This window comes from Hypanus sabinus, chromosome 6 (genome assembly GCF_030144855.1).
Source record: "Hypanus sabinus isolate sHypSab1 chromosome 6, sHypSab1.hap1, whole genome shotgun sequence".
Classification (NCBI taxonomy): domain Eukaryota; kingdom Metazoa; phylum Chordata; class Chondrichthyes; order Myliobatiformes; family Dasyatidae; genus Hypanus; species Hypanus sabinus.
Window position 1 is genome coordinate 65,374,145 of NC_082711.1, and position 22,796 is coordinate 65,396,940.

At 39.9% G+C, this 22,796-nt stretch overlaps 2 protein-coding genes across 3 annotated transcripts in view; one reads left to right on the top strand and one right to left on the bottom strand.

Annotated features, from left to right (window-relative positions):
• Window positions 1-3,910: 3,910 nt before the first annotated feature.
• On the top strand, window positions 3,911-16,944 carry LOC132395160 (protein phosphatase 2C-like domain-containing protein 1). Its single transcript, XM_059971458.1, has 2 exons — window positions 3,911-4,889; window positions 12,726-16,944. The coding sequence occupies exons 1-2, from the start codon at window positions 3,911-3,913 to the stop codon at window positions 13,973-13,975; spliced, it is 2,229 nt and encodes a 742-aa protein (XP_059827441.1). The 3' UTR covers window positions 13,976-16,944.
• Window positions 16,945-17,087: 143 nt separating this feature from the next.
• The window catches only part of rab5aa (RAB5A, member RAS oncogene family, a), a 46,397-nt gene continuing 40,688 nt past the window's right edge, over window positions 17,088-22,796 (bottom strand). For both annotated transcript variants that reach the window (XM_059972342.1, XM_059972343.1), the window contains exon 6: window positions 17,088-18,405. In XM_059972342.1, coding sequence (XP_059828325.1) covers window positions 18,290-18,405 — 116 coding nt within the window. In that variant the 3' untranslated portion in view covers window positions 17,088-18,289. The remainder of the gene's footprint in view (window positions 18,406-22,796) is intronic.

Genomic DNA, 22,796 nt, shown 5'->3' on the forward strand with positions numbered 1-22,796 from the left:
CACCTTCATTTGGGCTATCCAGAGGAGTCCTAACCTAATGGCCCTTCACATATCTGGGTCTGATGACAGTGCTTCAGTGGCAATTAAGATAGGTTTGGCGATGTACAGAGGCTTTACCCTGAAATACCCTGTAGTAGGGAGGTCTTTACCCAAAATAATAACACCAAGGAATTTAAAGTTGCTGATCGACCCTCTCCACTTCTGATCCTGCATTGAGGATTGACTCATGGACTTCTGGTTTCCTTCTGCTGAAGTCAATAGTGGTCTCACTGACATTAAAAGGTTGCTGTTATGACACCGCTCAGCCAGATTTTGAATCTTCCTCCTATATGTTGATTCATCACCACCTTTGATTTGATCTACGACAGTGCTGTTGTCAGCAAATTTGAATGTGGCATTGCAGCCGCGCTTAGACCCATTGTTATAAGTGTAAAACGAGTTGAGCAAGGGCTAAGCACACAGCCTGTGGTGCACCTGTGCTGATGGAGATCATGGAGGAAATAGTGTTGCTGATCTGAACTGATTGGGGTCTCCAGGTGAGGAAATCAAGGATCCAATTGCACAAGGAGGTATTGATGCGAAGATCTTGGAGCTTATTCATTAGTTTTGAGGGGATGCTGATATTGAATGCTGAGCTGTAGTAATAAAGAGCATCCTGATTTATGCACCTTTGCTGTCCACATCTTCCAGAGTTGAGCGAAGAGCCAATGAGACAGCATTTGCTGTGGACCTGTTGCTCTGGTAGGCAAATTGTAGCAGATCCAAGTCGCTTCTCAGGTAGGAGTTGTATGGGGTAGGAGTTTCATCAACAGCCACTCAAAACATTTCGTCACTGTGGATGTAGGTGCTTCTGGATGATAGTCATTGAGAAAGGTTACGATGTTCTTCTTAGGCACTGGTGTAATTGAAGTCTGCTTGAAGCAGGTGGGTACTTCACTGTCAAAGCGAGGGCTTAAAGATCTTAGCAAACACTCCAGCCAGTCGGTCATCACAGGTCTTTAGTAATTGGACAGGTATCCCCTCCTGGCCAGATGCTTTTCATGGCTTCACCCTCCTGGAGGCTGCTCGCATTTCAGCCTCAGAGTCTGGAATCACAGGGTCATCAGGGGTTGTAGGAGTTTGTGATGGTTCCTCTATGTTTTTACAGTCAAGGCAAGCACAGAAGGCATTAAACTCATTTCGAAGTGAAGCCCTGTTGTTGTCTATGTGGCTTGCTTTATCTTTATAACAGAATATAGTATTCAAGCCCTACCATACTGTCCAGCCTCTTTAATTGATTCAAGTTCTATCCAGAATTGCCACTTTGCTTGCGAGATGGCTTTCCAGAGATTGTACCTGGATCTCTTGTGACTTTTTTGGTTGCCAGACTTGATGACTTGCCTCTGATCTGAACCTCAACAGATTGTGGATATCAACTGTTCTCATGACATCTGTGACAACATTCAGATCTACAGATGTGTCTGTTATAAATATTTACTCCTCAGTAATAATGCTCAGAGAGTGACAGGGAGAATCGGTATTTACTGACAAGTAACCTTTTTTGTCTCAACTATAAAGCATGTGGGTTCACAAACTAAATGTGTGCACAACATCTAGTATTCTCTGATCCTCCACAGTCAATGAAGAGAAACAGTATTACCTGGGAAAGGAATCTATGCTGGCCAGGTAAATCTTGTGGACCCAAATGAATCTCTGCATGTACATGGGGTCCTCCACAACCACAATGGTTGGTCTCTGGAAAGTTGTCACTGTTCTACATTCAAAGCTCCCTACTTCTAAAACACTTTGGATCAGTTGAAATGTTGCATTTCCATTCCATTGGCTTGAGGTTACCTGACCTACCTAAGTCACCTTCTTATTGGCTCTGGTCCAGGGCTACAATCAGCAATATTCTAGTCTTTATCCTCATGCCCTTTTTTCTTTTCAACTCTGACCAGTTCAAACCAGGTGACCCAGACACCACCTACAAGCCTACTAGTTTACATAATGAACAGCTATTTGTCTGAGAATGGTCTCTGGTTTAGCAGATCATGATCAGAAAATTCCTTTGTAGACTTTGTTTTAAGAAAACTCTGCTCCATTACCATCAGCATATAACCTGCAGCACCAGAGGTCCCAACACACTAGACCACTGTTATAATAAGGAGTGCTTACCATTCCATGCTCAGACCTCATTTTGGTAAATCAGATCACTTGGCTATCCTTCTAACTGCATACAGGCAGAGGCTAAAGAGTAAAGCTCCAGAGATTAAGATAACAAAAAGGTGGTTGCAGGAGTCAGAGGGGCAGCTACATGATTACTTCGAGTCAGTGGACTGGGCTATGTTCAAGGACTTGTTGACCAGAAGAAACAACAAATCAGTGAACAGGAATGGAGGTGGCTATTTTGTAAGAATGTCCTTGCAGCATCCATTTTGTGAAATGATTTGTTGCTCCGGGATAATTCAATCAGAACAATTCCTTGTTAGGCCATGTGGATTTATCCATCCTAATTTGCCTCAAGACAGCAAACACCTCCTCCTCTAATTTGTATATGGTCCATGCTGTTTTGCCTCACTTCTATAGACTCTGTTTCCATCTACTGATTAAATACAGAAGCAAAACAAAAGTTGAGCTTTCCCCCATCTCTTTTGGCTCCACTTGTAGATGACCATGCTGTTCTTCAAGGGGACCAATTTTGTTCCTTGCTATCCTTTTGCTCTTAATATATCTCTAGAAGTCCTTGGAATTTACCTTCACCTTGTTTACTAAAGCAACTTCATGCCTTCTTTTAGCCCTCCTGATTACCTTAAGCATTCTCTTGCATATCTTATACTCAAGAACCTCATTTGTTCCTACCTGCTCATATCTGCTATGCACCTCCTTCTTAACCAGGATCTCAATCTCCCTCAAAAAACCAAGCTTCCCTAAACCCGTTATCCTTACTTTTACTTTGACAGGAACATACAAACTCTGTGCTTTCATAATTTCCATTTTCAGGGACCCCCATCTAGCAAGCACACCTTTGTCAGAAAACTTGTCCCAATCCGCACTTACCAGATCCTCCCTAATGCCATCAAAACTGGCCCTTCTTCAATTTAGAATCTCAACCCGAGTACCAGACCTATACTTCTCCATAATTATCACGAAACTAATCGCATTATGATCACTAGATACTGTGTTCTTCAAATAAATATTTTAAATAATTCTAATATAATGTTTCCTTTAATCTTTGAAAGAAAGAAAATCGACATTTAAAAATAGAAAACACTGGAGTAATTCAATGGTCAGTTAGCTTAAGTGGGGATAGTAGCAGAACTTTCCATCAGTTCTGACATTTTCTGTCCTTCAGATTTTCAACATGATTTGAAATTTGTGAGTGGGTTTTAAAAAATAAAGAATAACAGGAGGGACACCGATTTAGAACAGAGATGAAGAGTAATTTCTTTATTCAGACAGTGGTGAATCTGTGGAATTTGTTGCTACAGGTTGCTATGGAGACCAGGTCATTAGGAATATTTAAGGCAGAGGTTGATAGATTTTTGACTGTCCAAGGCATGGCGGGATATGGGGAGAAGGCAGGAGCATACTCGATGGACCGAATGGTCTAATTCTGCTCCTATATTTTATGGAGTTGCGTTTTCATCCTTCTGCTCGACTATTTAATATTTTTACCTTGGCACCATTTTCGTGCATTAACCCACTTTCCATTAATATCTAAAAATCTAGATATTTCAACACCCCTGGTAACCAAGTTCTTGCCACACACTGACCTTTTTGATTGAAGTGTATTTGTGAATAATTGAAATATAACTGTTTTCATTTTATACCCTATTTTTACATAACTTCTGTCCACCGTTCATCTTCGTGCCAGTAGTGCGGCTCCTGCTGCTCTTCCCATTCGCCTGTTTAAACATAAAAGAAGGTTAAAATGATTCCGCCACCAAGAGAAAACTTGCCTTCAGTCTCGAGGATCAGACAAGCTCCCCCGCAGTCACAATGTGCCAAGGTGCCTTGCTTAATTTGTGATCATGAGTTGCACGCACAGTATGTCCGTCACCACAGGGTTTGGCACCGCGCCCTCAGCACATTGCAATATCACAAGGCCAAGTCGCCAGTTAGCTTGCTGGCCCTCCGAATCCGCCGGCGGGGCATCATCTCCAAGGCGGCAAAATCCAAGAGATGGAGCTCACTGAAGCTGGAGAAGATAGACTACGCATATGAGTTGGTGAAGTCGCATCGGATGTCAACTTGGCCAATTCTTCTTGAGAAATCCATCCTGTGCACCATGGAGCCGCCGTTGTCCCTCAGGATGCCGAGGAAAAACTGCACCAAAGCCTTCGGTGTCTGTCAGGACATGAATGCTCCTTGGAAATCTCAGATGGAGGACATCTATGTCTTCATAGATTGTTACGGCGGTCGAAGCAACTCGTGGTTCATTGGGCTCTTCAATGGCTTTCACGGTAGCACTGCAGCTCAGTTCACATCCAAAGACTTACCCCTCCTGATCCTGCAGCAGTTGGCCTTGGCTGGGCATCCCTATGAACTGTCTGAGGAAGAACACACTTATCTCTTTCAGTACAATGTGCTTTTTCCCCAAGGTACTGCTGAGAAATCACTCACCGAACCTACTTATGCAGCAGCAACTGCGAGGAAGGGGTCCATAGACCGTCTTTATGGATCTGTCCACATGGCTTTTGCCAAGGCTTTCTGGAAAATGGACAGAATATTGAGGCTGGGACGAAATGAAAGATCTAAAGTCCGGTGGAGTGGTTGTACAGCTACCACCTGTCTGCTGGAACCTTCCGTATCCCAAATCCCAAATACAACTGAGGTGAATGAGGACAGAGTTGGCGCTCAGTCAGAAAACAATTCGTGTGAAAATGGAACACTACACATAGCCAATGCAGGTGACCGAACAACCAGCAGAGTACTTTTTACAATTTTATTAAGGAAATTGACTTTTAACACAACAGTTAGGAGTTCCCTTGTAAATGATCAAATAACTTGTGTTTTCTAAACAACACCTAAAATGCTGGTGGAACACAGCAGGCCAGGCAGCACCTATAAGGAGAACCACTGTCGACGTTTTGGGCCGAGACCCTTTGTCCGAAACGTTGACAGTGCTTCTCCTTATAGATGCTGCCTGGCCTGCTATGTTCCATCAGCATTTTGTGTGTGTTGTTTGAATTTCCAGTATCTGCAGATTTCCTCGTGTTTGTGTTTTCTGAAGTCATTTTGAACAACCTATTGAAAAATTATAAAATTATTTGGAAAGATTACCATTTGAAGTGGATTTGCTTACTTTTACTGCCACAAATTTTAGTCTGCTTGATTTTCAGATGGTAAATGCCTATTTAACACAAGAGCACGGATCTCATGTTATATCCACTGTCTTTGCATGAAAATAAAAACATTAAACACACAGCATAGGACCTTTCAAATAAAAACTAAAAAAAATGCAACTGTATTTTCAACACAAAAGGCTGAAGGAACTCAGCAGGTCAGGCAGCAGCTACAGAGAAGAATAAACACTTGACCTTTTGGTTCAAGATCCTTCATGAGGATTGGAAAGGAAGAGGGAAGATGCCAGAATAATATTCTCTAGCTAGAACATTTGGAGAGAGGGAATGAAGAAAGATGCTGGGAGGCAATAGGTGGAAAATGTAAAGGACGGAGAGAAAGGAATCTTATTGTTGAGTGGATCATGGGAGAAAGGGAAGAATCTTTTCCCTGCAAGTGGCCAAAATGGTACACCTGCCCATTTGCCTCCTCCCTCACCTCCATTTAGTCTCCCAAAGAGATCTTACAGGCGAGGCAACACTTCACTGGTAAATCTGGGCTGTCTACTGTATCTAGTGCTCCTGATGTGGCCTCCTCTACATTGGTGAGACACAATGTACATTAGGAGAACACTTTATTGATCACCTTTGCTCCATCTGCAAAGAGCAGGATATTGCAGTGGCCTAGCATTTTAATTCCATTACGATAAGTCAGTCCATGGCGTCCTTTACTGCCACAATGAAGCCACTCTCTGGTTGGAGAAGTAACACCTCAAATTCTGTCAGGGTAGCCTCCAACCTGATGACATGTACATCGATTTCTCCAACTTCCAGTAATTTGTACTCCCCCTCCCTCTTCTTTAATTCCCCACTCTGCCTCCCCTTACCTCTTCTCTACTCCTGCCTATCACTTTCCGCTCATGACCCTCCTCGTTCCATCTCTCCCATGGTCCACTCTCTTCTTTTATCCTTCCTCTCCACCCCTTTAGCTTTTCCATCTATCACCTCCCAGTTTCCTGCTTCATCCCTATCCCTGACTCTCCTGTCTTCACCTATACCTACTAGCTTGTACTGTACTCTCCCCCCCCCCCCCCCCACCCCACCTTCTGATTGTGGCTTCTTCCCCTTTTCTTTCCAGCCTGAAACATTGACTGTTTATTTCCACAGATGCTACCTGGCCTGCTGAGTTCCTCAAGCATATGCTAAGTTGTAGATAGGAGGAGGTAGAGAGAACAGAGTGAATTCCTGACAGGGTGCAGACCAAAATGGTGCAAAAACAATCAGAAAAATAACTAATTCAGACTAACAAAGCCATATTTGCAGAAAAAAATGGACACTTACCTTGAATTGTTTAACTCAGAATTAAGACTATTTGAAGGATGAGATGCCAATTCTTGAACTTAAAACTCAATATTGTTGGAATCATGCAAGAGGTTAAAGACAGAGGGAATGGGGCTGAAATCTAAAATGGCAAGTTGCAGGAAACTCATTGAACTGAATTGAGAAATTCTGCAAACCAATTACCCAAACTGTGTTTGATTACATCAGTGAAGCAGCCTCAAGATGCAGTGTCTATTTTTAAAATAACTTTTACCTTTTGGTCTGGATCCTATTAGACACTCCCTCAGTGTTCTCCACCTTTCCTTCTCTGCAACTGAAAACATGTAAGCAGTGCAAAGAGAGCAAAAAAAAAGTGAGGTAGTGGATAGTGTTCACGGGTTCATTTTTCATTTAGAAATCTAATGGCGGAGGGGAAGAATCTGTTCTGAAATAGTCAGTGCGTCTTCAGGCTCCTGTACCTCCTCCTTGATGGTAGCAATGAGTAAAGGGCATATCCTGGGTGATGGGAGTCCTTAATGATGGATAGCACCTTTTTGAAGGATCACCTTTCGAAGATGTTCTTAATGCTGGGAGTCCAGTGCACATAGAAACATAGAAAATAGGTGCAGGAGTAGGCCATTCGGTCCTTCAAGCCTGCATCGCCATTCAGTATGATCATCCAACTCAGAACCCTGTACCTGCTTTCTCTCCATACCCTCGAACACTTTAGCCACAAGGGTCATATCTAACTCCCTCACAAATATGGCCAATGAACTGGCCTCAACTGTTTCCTGTGGCAGAGAATTCCACAGATTCACCACTCTCTGTGTGAAGAAGTTTTTCCTCATCTCAGTCCTAAAAGGCTTCCCCTTTATCCTTAAACTGTGACCCCTTGTTCTGGACTTTCCGAACATCGGGAACAATCTTCCTGCATCCACCCTGTCCAATCCCTTTAGAATTTTATACGTTTCAGTAAGATCCTCCCTCAATCTTCTAAATTCCAGCGAGTATAAGCCTAGTCGATCCAGTCTTTCTTCATAATGAAAATCCTGCCATCCCAGGAATCAATCTGGTGAACTTTCTTTGTACTCTCTCTATGGCAAGGATGTCTTTTCTCAGATTAGGGGACCAAAACTGCACACAATACTCCAGGTGTGGTCTCACCAAGGCCTTGGACAACTGCAGTAGAACCTCCATGCTCCCGTACTCGAATCCTCTTGCTATGAATGCCAACATACCATTTGCCTTTTTCACCGCCTGCTGTACCTGCATGCCCACTTTCAATGACTGGTGTACAATGACACCCACGTCTCGTTGCACCTCCCCTTTTCCTAATCGGCCACCATTCAGATAATAATCTGTTTTCCTGTTCTTGCCACCAAAGTGGATAACCTCACATTTATCCACATTACTTTGCATCTGCCATGGATTTGCCAACTCACCTAACCTATCCAAGTCACCCTGCATCCTCTTAGCATCCTCCTCACAGCCAACACTGCCGCCCAGCTTCATGTCATCCGCAAACTTGGAGATGCTGCATTTAATTCCCTTGTCAAAATCATTAATATATATTGTAAACAACTGGGATCCCAGCACTGAGCCTTGCGGTACCCCACTAGTCACTGCCTGCCATTCTGAAAAGGTCCCATTTATTCCCACTCTTTGCTTCCTGTCTGCCAACCAATTCTCTATCCACATCAATACCATACCCCCAATACCGTGTGCTTTAAGTATGCACACTAATCTCCTGTGTGGGACCTTGTCAAAAGCCCTTTGAAAATCCAAATATACCACATCCACTGGTTATCCCCTATCCACTCTACTAGTTACATCCTCAAAAAATTCTGTAAGATTCGTCAGACATGATTTTCCTTTCACAAATTCATGTTGACTTTGTCTGATGATTTCATCACTTTTGTTATCACATCTTTCATAACTGACTCTAGCATTTTCCCCACCACCGATGTCAGGCTAACCAGTCTATAATTCCCCAGTTGGATGGAGCTGCTGAGTTAACAACTTTCTGCAGCTTTTTCTGATCCTGTGCAGTGGCCCTTCCATACCAGATGGTGATGCAACCCTTAAGAATGCTCTCCACAGTACACCTGTAGAAATTTGCAAGAGCTTTTAGTGAAACACCAAGCCTCCTCAAACTTGTAATGAAATATAGCAGCTGTCATGTCTTCTTTGCTTGTAATTGCATCAATATCTGTTTAAGTATTAAAAATTAATTCTTGGCTTTAATGAACAATAAGGTACAAGTGCTAGTGTTTTAAACACAACTGTGATTATATCCATCCCCATTTTACCTGAAGTCAAGCTGCAATGACCAAGACATATATGATCCAATTTTGGAATATTATCTGCATTGATTTAATTGTATAATCATTTGAAATTCTGTTTCTTAAGTGCAACATTTACCATCTTTGTCATCTCCATCCTTCACGAATTTTACTAAAATAATATGAAAGTAAAAGGCGTTGTAGTGTCTGTTAGCTGTTTAAAAATAAAATAGTAGACTGAAAGATCACAAAAAACTTGAGAAAAGCAGGGTGTGCCAATTCAACTTTAAGTTCTTCTGTAAGAAGTGCATCAATTATCTTGAGGTTTATTCCTGAAATTGTTTGACATCCTTAGATGTGCCCATTTTGTCATCTCTTTTGACAAATCAGTGTCAAATTGGGAGATTTACTACTGTCACCTTTGTATTGTACTGTAAAAAGTATTCAACCCCTTGGAAGTTTTCATGTTTTTTTTAAACTTTGAATCATAGTGGATTTAATTTGGATTTTTGGACTCTCAACACAAAAAACTTTCACGTGAAAGTGAAAGCATATTTACAAAGTGATCTAAATTAATTACAAATATAAAACACAACATAATTGATTGCCTAAGTATTCACCCCCTTTAATATGACACACAAAATCATCACTGGTACAGCCAACTGGTCTTAGAAGTCACATAATTAATTAAATGTTGATCTGTTTTTGGAGACCTATGTGCAGTTAAGGTGTTTTGATTGGCCATAAAAGTACATCTGTACCTGGAAGGTCCAACTGCTGGTGGGTCAGTATCCTAGCAAAGACTACACCATGAAGACAAAAGAACATTCCAAGCAACCCCATGAAAAGGTTATTGAAAAGCACAGGTCAGGAGATGGATAGAATTAGATTTCCATGTCACTGAATATCCCTTGGAGTACAGTTAAGTCAATGATTAATTAATTGAAAGGAATATGACACAGCTGTAAATCTCCCTAGAGCAGGCTGGCCTTAAAAACTGAGTGACTGTGCAAGAAGGGGACCAGTGAGGGAAGCCACCAAGAGACCTATGACATCTCTGGAGGAGTTACCAGCTTCAGTGGCGAAAATGGGAAAGACTGCACATACAACTGTTGCCCAGGTGCTTCACCAGTTGCAGCTTCATGGGAGAGTGGCAAAGAGAAAGCCACTGTTGAAGAAGAAGCAACACATTTGAAGTCTCAGCCAGAAGGTATGTGGGAGACTCGGAAGTTGGCTGGAAGGTTCTATGGTCTGATAAAACCAAAATTGACCTTTTTGGCCATCAGACTAAACACTATGTTTGGTGTAAGCCAAACAGCACAGATCATCAAAAACACACCATCCCTACCAGGAGATGCTTCACCGCAGCAGGCCCTGGAAGGCTTGTGAAGGTAGAAGATAAAAGGAATGCAGGGAAATCCTGGAGGAAAACCTAATGCAGTCTGGAAGAAAACTACGATTTGTTTCCCATCAAGACAGTGACCTCAAGCATAAAGCTAAAGCTACACAGGAATGGCTTACAAACAAAAAAGTTAATGTACTGGAGTGGCCAAGTCAGAGTCCAGACCTCAATTCAACTGAGAATTTGTGACTGGACTTAAAGGACACGATCCCCGTGGGGAAATAATTGTCCTTTTTTGCAAGGCTATAATTGCTGCCAAAGGTGCATCTACTAAATACTTATGCAATTATTTTTTTTTAATTATTTTTAATTAGATGACTTTGTAGAGATCTGTTTTCACTTTGACACAAGTTTTTTTTCCAGTTGATCAGTGTAAAAAAACAAATTAAATCCATTTTGTAAAATTTTTCAATTTTGTAAAACAATCAAGCATGAAAACATACAAGGGAGGGTGAATACTTTTTATAGGCACTGTATATGCTACCTAAAGGGCTATGTCTTAGGAATGTTGGTAAACAAGGACATGTAGTTTTCAACCTTTTCATCCAAGATGCTTATAATCTATTTTCCAGCTGAAGCACAGATAGTACATCCCATTTTTTACATTTCATTATCTCCATAATAAGTAGTGAGGTCTTGTAATATATTCATATCATTTCCAGCCTTGAAGCCATTAAGGTAGACAGATCCTCAAGGCCTGACCAAGTGCACCCCCAGACCATATGGAGGCCCATGTATTTATTTCATTGCTAGCCACTAGTGAAGTACCAGAATATTAGCCACCTTCCAGGCTTCTATGATTCAGGAAGGGTAGCAAGGACAACCAAGCCAGAGAACTACAGGTTCATGAGACTGACTTCAGTAGTAGGGAAGTTACTGGAGGGAATTCAGAGAACAGGATCTACCTTAACTTAAGATTGTCAAGGCCTGATCAGAAATAGCATCTTTTTGTGCATGGCAGGTCATGTCTAATGAACCTTTTTTTGAAGAATAACTAAGGAGGAAGACGAGGGTAGGACAGTGCATGTTGGGGTTGATCTGGAAGATTAGGTCACATGAGATTCAGGCGGAGCTAGCAAGGTGGATTCAGAATCGGTTCAATGTTTGGAGACAGATGATGGTGGAAAGTTGATTCTTCACTAGAGGGGTTTTTTATCCACTGGGCTGTGGAGTCCAAAACTCAAGAGGACAGGAAAAAAAGGGGAGAGATTTAAGAGACCAGAGAGGTGACATCTCTGCAGAGAGGGTTTTGAGTACCTGGAATGAACTGCCAGTGGAAGTTCCTTCAGTTAAGAGGCATTTCAATTGGTATACTGAGGGGAAGGGAGAGAGTTTTAAGTCAAATGCAGGCAACTGGGACTAGCAGGGAAAGTTGTTGACATGGATCAATTGGGCAATGGGCCTGTTTCTACACAGTATTCCTTTATGACAGGCTAAGAATATTTTCCCAGGGCAGAGAAGTCTAGACGGCACAAGTTTAAGGAGGCCAGAGGGATATCCCCACACAGGGGGCAATGAATATCTGGCATAAGATGCCAGGGAAGTAGTACAGGCAGATACAATTATGTTTCAAAGGCATTTGGAGTGGTACTTCGATAGGGTGCAGTGGAATATGGACCTAATAAAAGACAAATGTGATGAGTGTAAACAGGCATCAGAGTTGGCATGAACAAGGTAGGCTGAAAATACCCATTTCTGTGTTGTATGATTCTAGTAACTTCACACAATACTCCATTGGTAGTGTACTGTGATACTCCAAATGTTATACTTGATGTGTTGGCCCTTAAGGAATATCAAATACCTTAACACTACTCTATCCACCTGTTTCCACTTTCAGTGAGCTATGGATTGCCTTCTCAAGGTCACTCTGTGTATCACAGCTTCTGATTGAACATATTGCAATTTTCTGTTGGAAATGAAAGACAAAACAGGCTGGATTGAACTCCTGTCCCTTCAGATGATTAGTAATGTGGCTGGCATCAAATATGTCAGTAAATTACCCCAAATGTGAGATTATTACCAGTATGATCTTAGCCTCAGAGGAAATGTTAAGGCTTCCTTCTCATTTCTCCACTGTCATTCTAACTGTATCTTTCAGGCCAGATATTTACCTCTGCGCCTTCAGTTTGTAATCAAAGTAGTTTGTTACCATTGCCCAGCTATGTTAATTAATTTGTTTCACATTTCAGTTTATCCAGTATTCAGTTTTAAAGTATAAAAAGTTGTGCTCCTGGTGACAGGCCTCAGCATGTATATTTTATGTAATAATACTTCTACTGATGGATCAGAAATGGACATTAAAAGTACCAATATTAGACTAAAATTATCAACAATTTTACTTAGAACAGTTATAAACAGTTCAAATTTTACATCACACACCAGGGACCATGTATTTCTATATTTAGTACGCTATCAATCACGCTTACACATTTATTAAACTTTATGTTTTTCTTTCTGCAGGTGATGTACAAGCTGTGTTGTGTAAAAACGGAAAAAGTTACCGTTTAAATGGAAACCACAGCACATCAAACAGTAAGGAACGTAAGCGTATTCTTCACGCTGGTGGAACAATCAGTAAAAATCAACAACATGGGCTTGTAGAAGGAATCACTCAGTCAACACGAGGACTTGGATACCATGGTGATCCCAAACTTAAAACATCTATTATACCAATACCATATACTGCCTCTATTCCTATAGACTCCTCATGCCAGTTTATTATCCTAGCTTCAAGTGGATTTTGGAAAGTACTTAACAGGCATGAAGTAGTTTCAATTACATTGCAAATGCTTTCATTTTATTTTGGATCTTCCCACACAAATGTTAAAGAGATTCATACCTTACATGTCATGGATCACAGTAAACGGCACATCGATTTAGGGTCCTCCTTAATATATTTGCTTGATGAGTTTTCTGAGCAGGGGTATAATGATGCTGTGATATCCACTGAGCATTTATTTGAGGAGCTTCTTGGGAAGAAATATGCTATTAAAAGGGATCATGTTGAACGTTTACTCATGCAATATTCACTCAAGGATGTCAATAGTACAGTTAAACATGCTTTAGATAATTTAATGGAGAACATTATAAAGCAAGAAGAATCCAAGTCCGTAATTAAACACGTGACTGATGAGTTTCCAGTAATGGCAGAACATAGTAGCAATATATCTGTGGAAGATTTACTTCATAATTCTTCAAGTAAAGAACTTGGAACAATGGTGTCAAATTTTCAGAAGAAACCTCTATCAGAAATGGAAGTCAAGGACAGAGTTACCTTAGAAAATTCTACTGGGGAAACATCAGAGGAGGAATACATTGCTGACAGAACATCAGTTGTTACCTTTGCTGAGGATCTTAAAGCCAATGAAGAATTAAATGATCATTATAGCCAAGAGAATATTACCAATAATACAAAGCCAAACACAGGCTCCATGAGTTCCATTCAAATTGAAATATCTTTGTCAGAAACTGAAGCCGTCATTGAGAGACCATACGATGAAGCTTATACTACGAATCAGAATACAGAAGCAACAAGTCAGGAAACAGCCAAAGAAATAGAAGTTTTTCAGCATGAAACTATAGCAAAAACGATCAGCGAAAGATTAGTCCAAACTGCTAAATTAGCAGGAGCTTGTGATAACCTAACAGTTATGATATTGTTGCTTCCAGGTTGTACAAAGACACTTTCTTTGGCTGAACAGCAACAATAACACAATCTTAAACAATGTAGAAATAGTATTTTTAGCAATATTTATTCTATCTTATTGTAAAGCTCCCCACAGCTGGCTCATTTATTTTCAGAAGCAAACTGGCTAGGTAGCCACTGTACTCAAAAATTTATTTTGTTCCATCTACTATGAAATACACTCATAATACATTGAACCCACCAATGGCTAAGTAGGTAAATAGATTACCACCATTTCTGGCAAAATTAGTTTAAGCCATTCCTCCCTTAGTCATGCTTGGTGGCCACAAAGACATGGGTACCTAGAACTAATTTAACACATTCTTTATGAACTATCCTCCATTCACTGTGTTTCTGTTAAAGAAATCACTGTGCTTTCTTCTGGAAATATTGCTGTTAACTAATCTGAAGTACTATTGCTGTTTTAATGGAGACTTTAAATGGACTTTGTATGTTGCTTCCTTAATGCTTAAATAAACCTTGAGTAGAATTGCATATTCTGCTGTAAAACTCATTTTCATTCTATTCCACCTCCAAGTCATTTACTGATCATGTATAGCGTCCTTCATAATGATGCTTGCCTAAAGATACAGCATAATCGGTCTTTTATATTCTGATAGAATGTAAACTCTCTTTGGTTGCTGCATGACCTGCTAAATATTTCCAACATAGCCCATTTTCATTTCTGAGTTAGCCTGAAGTAGGATAAAGAATTCACCAAGGTTAGATTTGCAAGAGCTCTGCTTTTAACAAGGGCTCCAAAAGAATGTTACTTGGCCAGAAAAACTGACATCCAGGCATGTGGGTGACAGGAAAAACTAAGTTAATAGCCCAGGGAGGGCACACAAGTACAGATCAGAGGCTTAAGCTCTCAGAGAATTGTGGGTGGGGTTGGCCTTTCCCACACCTCTGTCCTGGGAGCTGCACTTCCCCTGGCCCACATTGGGTACATGTACAGAATTACCATAAGACCATAATATATAGGAGCAGAATTAGGTTATTTGGCCCTACAAGTCTGCACCGTCATTTCATCATGGCTGATCCAATTTTCCTCTCAGCCCCAATCTCCTGCCTTCTCCTCATATCCCTTCATGCCCTGACTAATCAAGAATCTATCAACCTCTGCATTAAAGTTACATAAAGACTTGGCATCCACAGATGCCTGTGGCAAAGAATTCCACAGATACACCACTCTCTGGCTGAAGAAATTCTTCATCGCCATTCTGGAATGGACACCCCGTATTCTGAGGCTGTGTCCTCTGGTCTAAGACGCTCCCACAATAGGAAACATCCTCTCCACATCCACTGTATCGAGGCCTTTCACCATTTGATAGGTTTTAATAAGGTCACCCTTCATTCTTCTGAATTCCATTGAATACAGACCCAAACCCTCTCCAGTTTCAGCACATCCTAACCTCTTGTAATCAGAAATTCCTTACCTTTGATGAACAATTTAGATCTAGGTAGCTTTTCATTTACAGTTCCTTTTAGCTCTGACTTTCCAAGAACCTAACAATAGCAAGATTTCTGTATTTTAAAATGATAGAAATACTTGCTCAGTCTTGCTACACCAACACTGACAATCCTGTCCTATTTGTTTAGCATGGATATGGAGTTCAAATCAAAGGGACAATCTCTCACTCAGATGGCCCATAATGACTGCTTGAATTAATTACCAGAGACATTGGGGTACTCCTGTGGATTATTAGAAGTAAAAATACTGTATAGTGAATAAGTGAATTGTCCAGAAGACACAACATAATTTACAAATAGTTAATTTAAATGATTCATAATCGCTTCAAAATTTTAAGATTTGAATTTTCTATAAATTGGACTAGTTGCTGGATAGATTTTTTTTGCACAAATAATACCTTCTAACATAATTTCCTTCAGATACGTCATTAGAAAAACTTTCATTTACATTTGACCCAAGGCTTTGAAAAATGCATACTTTCAATAAGGTACATTTTGAGGTTAGTACAATAAAGCTATAATCTCCTATCTCCAAATTTATTGGGGCCTTGCTTCCCACTTAATCTTTAAACTGGTGTTGTACCACCATGCAAATACTATAAAGGTTAATTCAAAGTGTGTTGTTATAATAATAGCCAATAATCAGGAAAACCTTTCAGTTTAATAATATTCAAAGGGTGCTTGATTATTGGAGTTTTACAGTAATGTAGAATTGAGCAGCCAATGTGCGCACAGCAAGTTCTTCAAACACCAGTGATATTATTGACCACAGATAACTCACCTGATTAGAACAGTGTCATGAAATCTACTCTGTCTACCACCAGGCATTATTTCGCATTTAATATGAAAGACAGTATCCCTGGATCCAATTAATTATTGGAGTATCCTTAAAGAACCACGTGGCTTACTTTTGCTGTTTCTCATGTTCAATACTAGCAGAATAAAGCTATCGTGTCTGCAGACTGAAAATTGTTGAATTATTGCACCTGCACTTGCAACACAGTTAAATAGTTGTTCAAGGAACATTCAAGAGTCGGAAGGAATGATAGCATACCAAATTTTGCTGTAACATTTTACAGATCCAGTTGGCAATGATGCAGCTGTTTCCTAGCTAAATATCAGTAACACAATGACTGACCAATAAAAACTGCCCTCCTCTTCCCTATCCCACACAAGTTATGATTTTGATATGAAATCAACTGTACATCACTGGATATTTAGTGCAGTGCTGTGTGTGTGTGTGTGTGTGTGTGTGTGTTCTTAAACAATAATGTTTATGACAAGGCCAGAAAATTGATTCTAATTTAAGAAAGTATCCAATGTTATTTGCTTGGGTCAAAAGACCCTAAGCTGCTGGGATATATAGTGGAAATATTTATGATACAGGGATGGGCCTATAACTTCATGACAAATGAAGCATTTCACACTACACCATCCCTCCCCCCCAAAAAAGTTCCCACAATATCTGAAAAGCCTTCAAAATTAACAAAATGTTTGAAATGTTTAACAGTTCAGCTGCATTAATGCAACCTGCAACATAAACTGTTACTCTTTAAATTTACCTTCCTGGTTACATATCAAATTTGAAAATGAGTGATTAATGTTTCACTGATTTAATATTTCTAACATTCCAGTTCATAAATCTGTCAATGATTTAACACCAACATTTTGAATATATTTATTTACACATTTTAACAAATTGATTAGACACATCCAATTTCTAACAGGTGAATAAATACAAAAACCCGTGACTGTTAAATTCTTAGTCAGAAATTGCATTGCATGGATTGAGCCAAAGGAGGAAGAGTTTCAGATTACCATTACTATCTGAATTATTGCATTTAAAAAATCATTAGTTTGCCCATTGTTAAATGCAAAGCCAATACCCTTTCTCCTTTTGCTAAGCATTTCATTTTAATGCAATGGCATAATTTTTTTTACATGTTGTGCTATCGGTTTATTAGTTAATTCACCTTTTAGAAGATATCAGTACTGCAAACTAACTACAAAAATTGTGCATTACAATGGAAAAAGAAAACATTCTGTAACAAAAAAATACACATTTAGGAACGCTGGAAAAAATTACTGAAGGAATTCATGGTCATTACTTACAGTACATACAATTGTAGAGTGCCCTATGCCATATTTATATCATAATTATAAAGTTTATAACTTCTATAGCAAATCTTGTGATCTGCATAATTAGTTCAGTATTTTTAATGATTTTCCTACCAGAGCAGTCCGATAAATTTATGTAAATGCAGACCACGTCATGATACCTTATTTACAAGGAAATGGATCAGAGTAATTTGAAAGTAATGATAATGAAGGAATATATATATATATAAAAGAAAATGTTAGTGCAAGGGGTGGTACAGCTTTTACACAACCTGCCAAAATACAGTTCAATTCAATTCTATTTGCAGATCAGATTGCTGAAGGGAACTTAACACTTTAAAATTTCCAATAAATAATTTTAGATTAAGGTGTTTTAATTATATACTGTACACCCAATATAAACACACGAGCATTAACCAAATGGCCATTGCTTATTAGCAATTGGATACAGTTAACAGTATAAATTTCAATTGTTACATTAGAATCACCAATTTAAGCAGGCTTTTAAGGTTTCATTAATCCATCTCTACAGATGGCAAACATTATGCTTGTACCAAGCAATGCATACATCTGCCAATTGAAAAGACTATTTTGCAATTTAAAAGTTAAGAGATCAATTTGTATTAGAAATGTAACTATATTCCCCACTAAGAATTGGAATAAAGAGCAATTTGTTAATTTAGGTTTTTCCATTACAAAGCAGTAGTGAAATGGATAATGGGGTTAGAGATTTGCATTAGAAACAGGTCTAGTTACTACAGCACTGGGTCTTGGTCTGTTGGGCGGGTTCATGAAGATCTACACCTCTGCTTCTCCCACTGTTTGGTCCTGTATTTTGAGGCTCATTCTTGGGCAATTTCTTTGCTGCAAGGTAAAAATTGAAGGTTACTTTTAACTTTACATTCAAAAGTTCTAAATACTCTTTTGCTACTGTGCAGATATAAATATCACATTCTTCACAATCAGAAATTGAGTTTCTATGTCATGAAATTGAATCTCACCTTTCTCATCACAACCTTATATAAGATAAATTAAAGCTGCCATGATTTCTGAACCAGTGTTAGGATTGTTTACAACAGACAGTGCCTGTGCACTATCCACAGGGCCACACTACATTTAGGTTCAGGAAGCTAAACATCAAACAGCGGTTCCCAAACCTTTTTATGCCATGGACCATTAACTGAGGGGTCCTTGGATGTCAGTTTGGGAAACCCTGACCTAGAAGGATGTGAGAGAGAGCAAGATCAACATGGAGGATGCTAAAAGGCATTTTGCAATAAAGAAGGTGGTCATTAAAGAACATTAAAGTGGTTAAGTCCCCAGAGCCTGATGGGACATACACCAGATTATTAAGAGGTTTGATACAAGTTTGCTGAAGCCTTGATCAATATCTTTGTAGTTGGTTGGAGAACACAAGCAAGGTCCTAGAGGATTGGTGAATAGCTCTCTTGCTGTTCCATTATTCCAATTTTCACATTCGAAGTATATTTATTATCAAAGAATGTATAAACTATACAACTTGAGATTTGCTTGCTTAAAGGTAGCCATAAAGCAAGAAACACAAAAGAAACCGGTTATATATAAAAAATAAAAGACCAACACCCGATGCACAAGAGAAAGAAGAAAAAACAAATGAGATGCAAACAATTGAATTGAACAACATTATTCAAGAGAAGTAGGGATACTATAGATAAACTGTAGACCGGTGAGTCTTACATCACTGGCTGGGAAACTATTGCAGGGGATTCTTAAGGATTGGATTCATGAGCATTTTGAAAACCATAGCTGAATTAGGGACAGTCAGCATGGTTTGTGTGGGACAAGTTGTATCTTACTATCTTGACTGAGCCCATGGCTTCCTCCACTGCCATGATGAGGCCACTCTCAGGCTGAAGCAGCAACACCTCATATTCCCTCTGGGAAGTCTCCAACCTGATGGTGTGAACATTGATTTCTCCAACTTCTGGTAATTTCCCTCCACTCCCCCTTCTTCAGCTCCCCATTCTGGACCCTGCTCTTACCTCTTCACTTCTCACCTGCTTATCATTTCCTCCATGTGTCCCACCCTCTTCCCGCTCTGCTGTTGTTCACTCTCCTCTCCTATCAGCTTTCTTCTCCAGCCCTTTACCTTTTCCACCTATTACCTCCCAGCTTCTTACTTCATTCCCACGTCACCTATCACCTTCTAGCTTGTGTTCCTTCCCTCCCTCACCTCCTTCTGGGTTCTTCCTCCTTGCTTTCCAGCCCTGAAGAAGGGTCTCAGTTTGAACCATCAACTGTTTTCCAAAGGTGCTGGCTAACCCGCTGAATTTCTCCAGCATTTTGTTTGCTTATCTAATCAGCCAATCATATAGCAGCAACTCAATGCATAAAAGCACACAAACATGATCAAGAGGTTCAGTTGTTGTCCAGACCAAGCTTCAGAATGAGGAAGAAAAGTGATTCAAGTGACTTTGACTGTGGAATGAATGCTGATACCAGACAGGTGGTTTGAGTATTTGAGAAACTGCTGATTTCCTGGGATTTTCACACACAACAATTTCTACAGATTATAGAGAATCATGCGAGAAACAAAAAAAAATGCAGCGAGCGGTTGCTCTGTGGGTGAAAACTGCTGTTTAATGAGGTCAGAGGACAATGGCCAGACTGGTTTAAGCCAACAGGATGGCGTAACTCAAATAATCACACATTTCAACAGAGGTGGCAGAAGAGCATCTCTGAATGCACAAATACAGAAGCAAAAGGCCACAAACATACACTTAGTGACCGCTAAAGTACAGGAGATACCCAAATAATTGGTCCAATTGTATAATAACCCATCCATTTATATTTTCATCCAGGTTATCAAGTTTATAGATGATTTGAAGATTACTGGTGCTATAGATAGCGCAGAAGAATGCTAAGGAAGACAGTGGGATATAAATCAGTTGCAGATATGGGCAAAGAAGTGGCTGCACAAGTTGATAGGATAGTTAAGTGGCACATGGCATGCTTGTCTGCATTAGTCAAGGCATTGTGCTCAAGAGGCAGGAAGATATTTTGCAGCTCTTGTTAGGCTGCATTTGGAGTACTGTACTCCCATTTTCTAAAGGATGTGGAGGCTCTGGAAGGAATGCAGGAATGTTGCCTGGATTAGAGGGGCATGTGCTATAAAGAGAGGTTAGACAAACTTGGGTTATTTTTGCGATTGGGAGGGGGAGATCTGATGGATACTTAAAAGATTATCCTTTGTACAGACACCCAATCTTTCTCCCCAGGATCAAAATGCTTAATAAAGACATGAATTTAAGCTGAGAAGGAGTAGGTTTGAAAGAGATGTGCAGGGCAAGCTTTCATTTACCTGGAGAATTCTTTACATTAATTTGCATGGAATATGCCACCAGTGGTGGTAGTGGAGGCAAATATGATTGCAGCTTTTAAGAGGCTCTTAGATTAGAATATGGTTGTGCAGAAAATGAAGGGATATGGACAATGTATAGGCAGAAGGCAGTAATCTAAATCAGGTTTATTATTACTGGTATACGCAATAAATTTGTTGTTTTGCTGCAGAAGTATAATGCAGTACATAAAAATTACTATAAATTACATTTAGTTAGGTATTTAATTACTAGTTTAATTAGCCTGGCACAATATCAGGGGCTGAAGGGCCCATTACTGTAATGTACCATTCTATATTTAAAGTCTCTTCAGACAATCTGTTGAATTGTCAATTGTAGGGACAAAGAAATCCAGAGCAGACAGACAGCTAAAACACACAATAACTGCACAGAAAGAAGTTGACCGTAAGCCAGTTTTATAAATGAGGGGCACACATAAAGCGGATGGTCACAGTCACCACCACCAAATCCCAAAACCCCCCCAATCCCTGAGGGAGTGAGTTTAAAACTAGAGGGCACGTGATTATGGTGAAATGTTGAGAGGGGAAAGATTTAAAGGGAATGATGGGTATATGGAGTATGTTGTCATAAACACTAGTAGAGATGGATATAAGACATTGGATGTGTTCATGAATAGGAAAACTTCAGAGGGACGTGGACCCAACCAAGCAAATTGGACTAGTTCAGAAAGGCACCTTGGTCAGTATGATTAAATTGGGGGCAGGGGGCCTGTCTCCATGCTAGAAAACTGATTCTAAACTTCATGCTCACACAATTATAAAAGAACCTTAGAATGAGCAACAGAACACTAAGAGTTACAGTAAGCTTTTACAGTAAATGGGTTAGGAATCAAGTACTCATTTACTGAGGTCTTATAATCAGTCTAGTTGGATCAAAAAAGCAACATGTGAAGGATTATTGTCAAATGGATTTTAACCCCATTCTCTCAATTTACAATTACATATTGGGCATTATTAATATCTGTCTAGAGTTACTTGCTTAGATTTAGGGACTATAAATTTCACAAGCTACTTCTGAAGAAGGCTCTGTCAAAGAATTCCTCGTGGCGAATACCCACTTCCTCATTCTTTTTGGAGTCGCTCAGTCAACTTATGACCCTTTGGCATCCTTCTTACTCTTCCCATTGACCTGGCAGTAAGCTAAGTTATGAAGCATGCAGCACAACACCATGGAGGTGGATTTGAAGCACTGAAAGCCATGTTGTGTCTCATCTAAGGAAAGATGTGCTTGACCTGAAGGGAGTCCAGTAGGCTCATAAGAATGATCTCAGGAATGAAAGGCTCAGCATACCAGGAGCATTCTATGTCTCTGGACCTGTATTCGATGGAGTTCAGAAGGATGAGGGAGATCTCATTGTATACAGAAAGGCCTGGATGTGGTGAGAATGTTTCCATTTGTAGGAGCCTCAGATCAGAGGACAGCCTCAGAATGAAGGAATGTCCCTCTAAAACTGAGACGAATAGGAATTTCTTCAGCCAGAAAGTAGTGAATTTTTGGAGTATGTTGCCGCAGAGGGCTGTGGAGGCCAAGTCATTGGACATACTTAAGACAGATTGCTAGTAAATAGGTTAAAGGCGATGGGTAAAAGGTGGGAGAATAAAGTCGAAGCAATTGATTAAGTGAGGGAGCAGACATGATAGACTGAATGGTCTAATTTTGCTCATACATCTTATTGTCTGCAAGTGCTTGGTATAAACTAGCTTGATAGATGCAAATAAGGACATCTCATTTTTAGAAGAAAATGAGTGCTTCCCACAGAAATTCTGCAACCTCTGCGGTTCTTAGTTCATCAGGAGTGGTAGCCAAATCATTTTCATCACTCAAGATCATCCTTCCAGAAAATTCATAGCACTACCT

Coding starts and splice junctions, on each gene's coding strand:
- LOC132395160 (XM_059971458.1), top strand. CDS start 3,911: ATGATTCCGCCACCAAGAGAAAACTTGCCTTCAGTCTCGAGGATCAGA. Junction 4,890..12,725: donor ACTACACATAGCCAATGCAG/GTGACCGAACAA, acceptor TTCTTTCTGCAG/GTGATGTACAAGCTGTGTTG.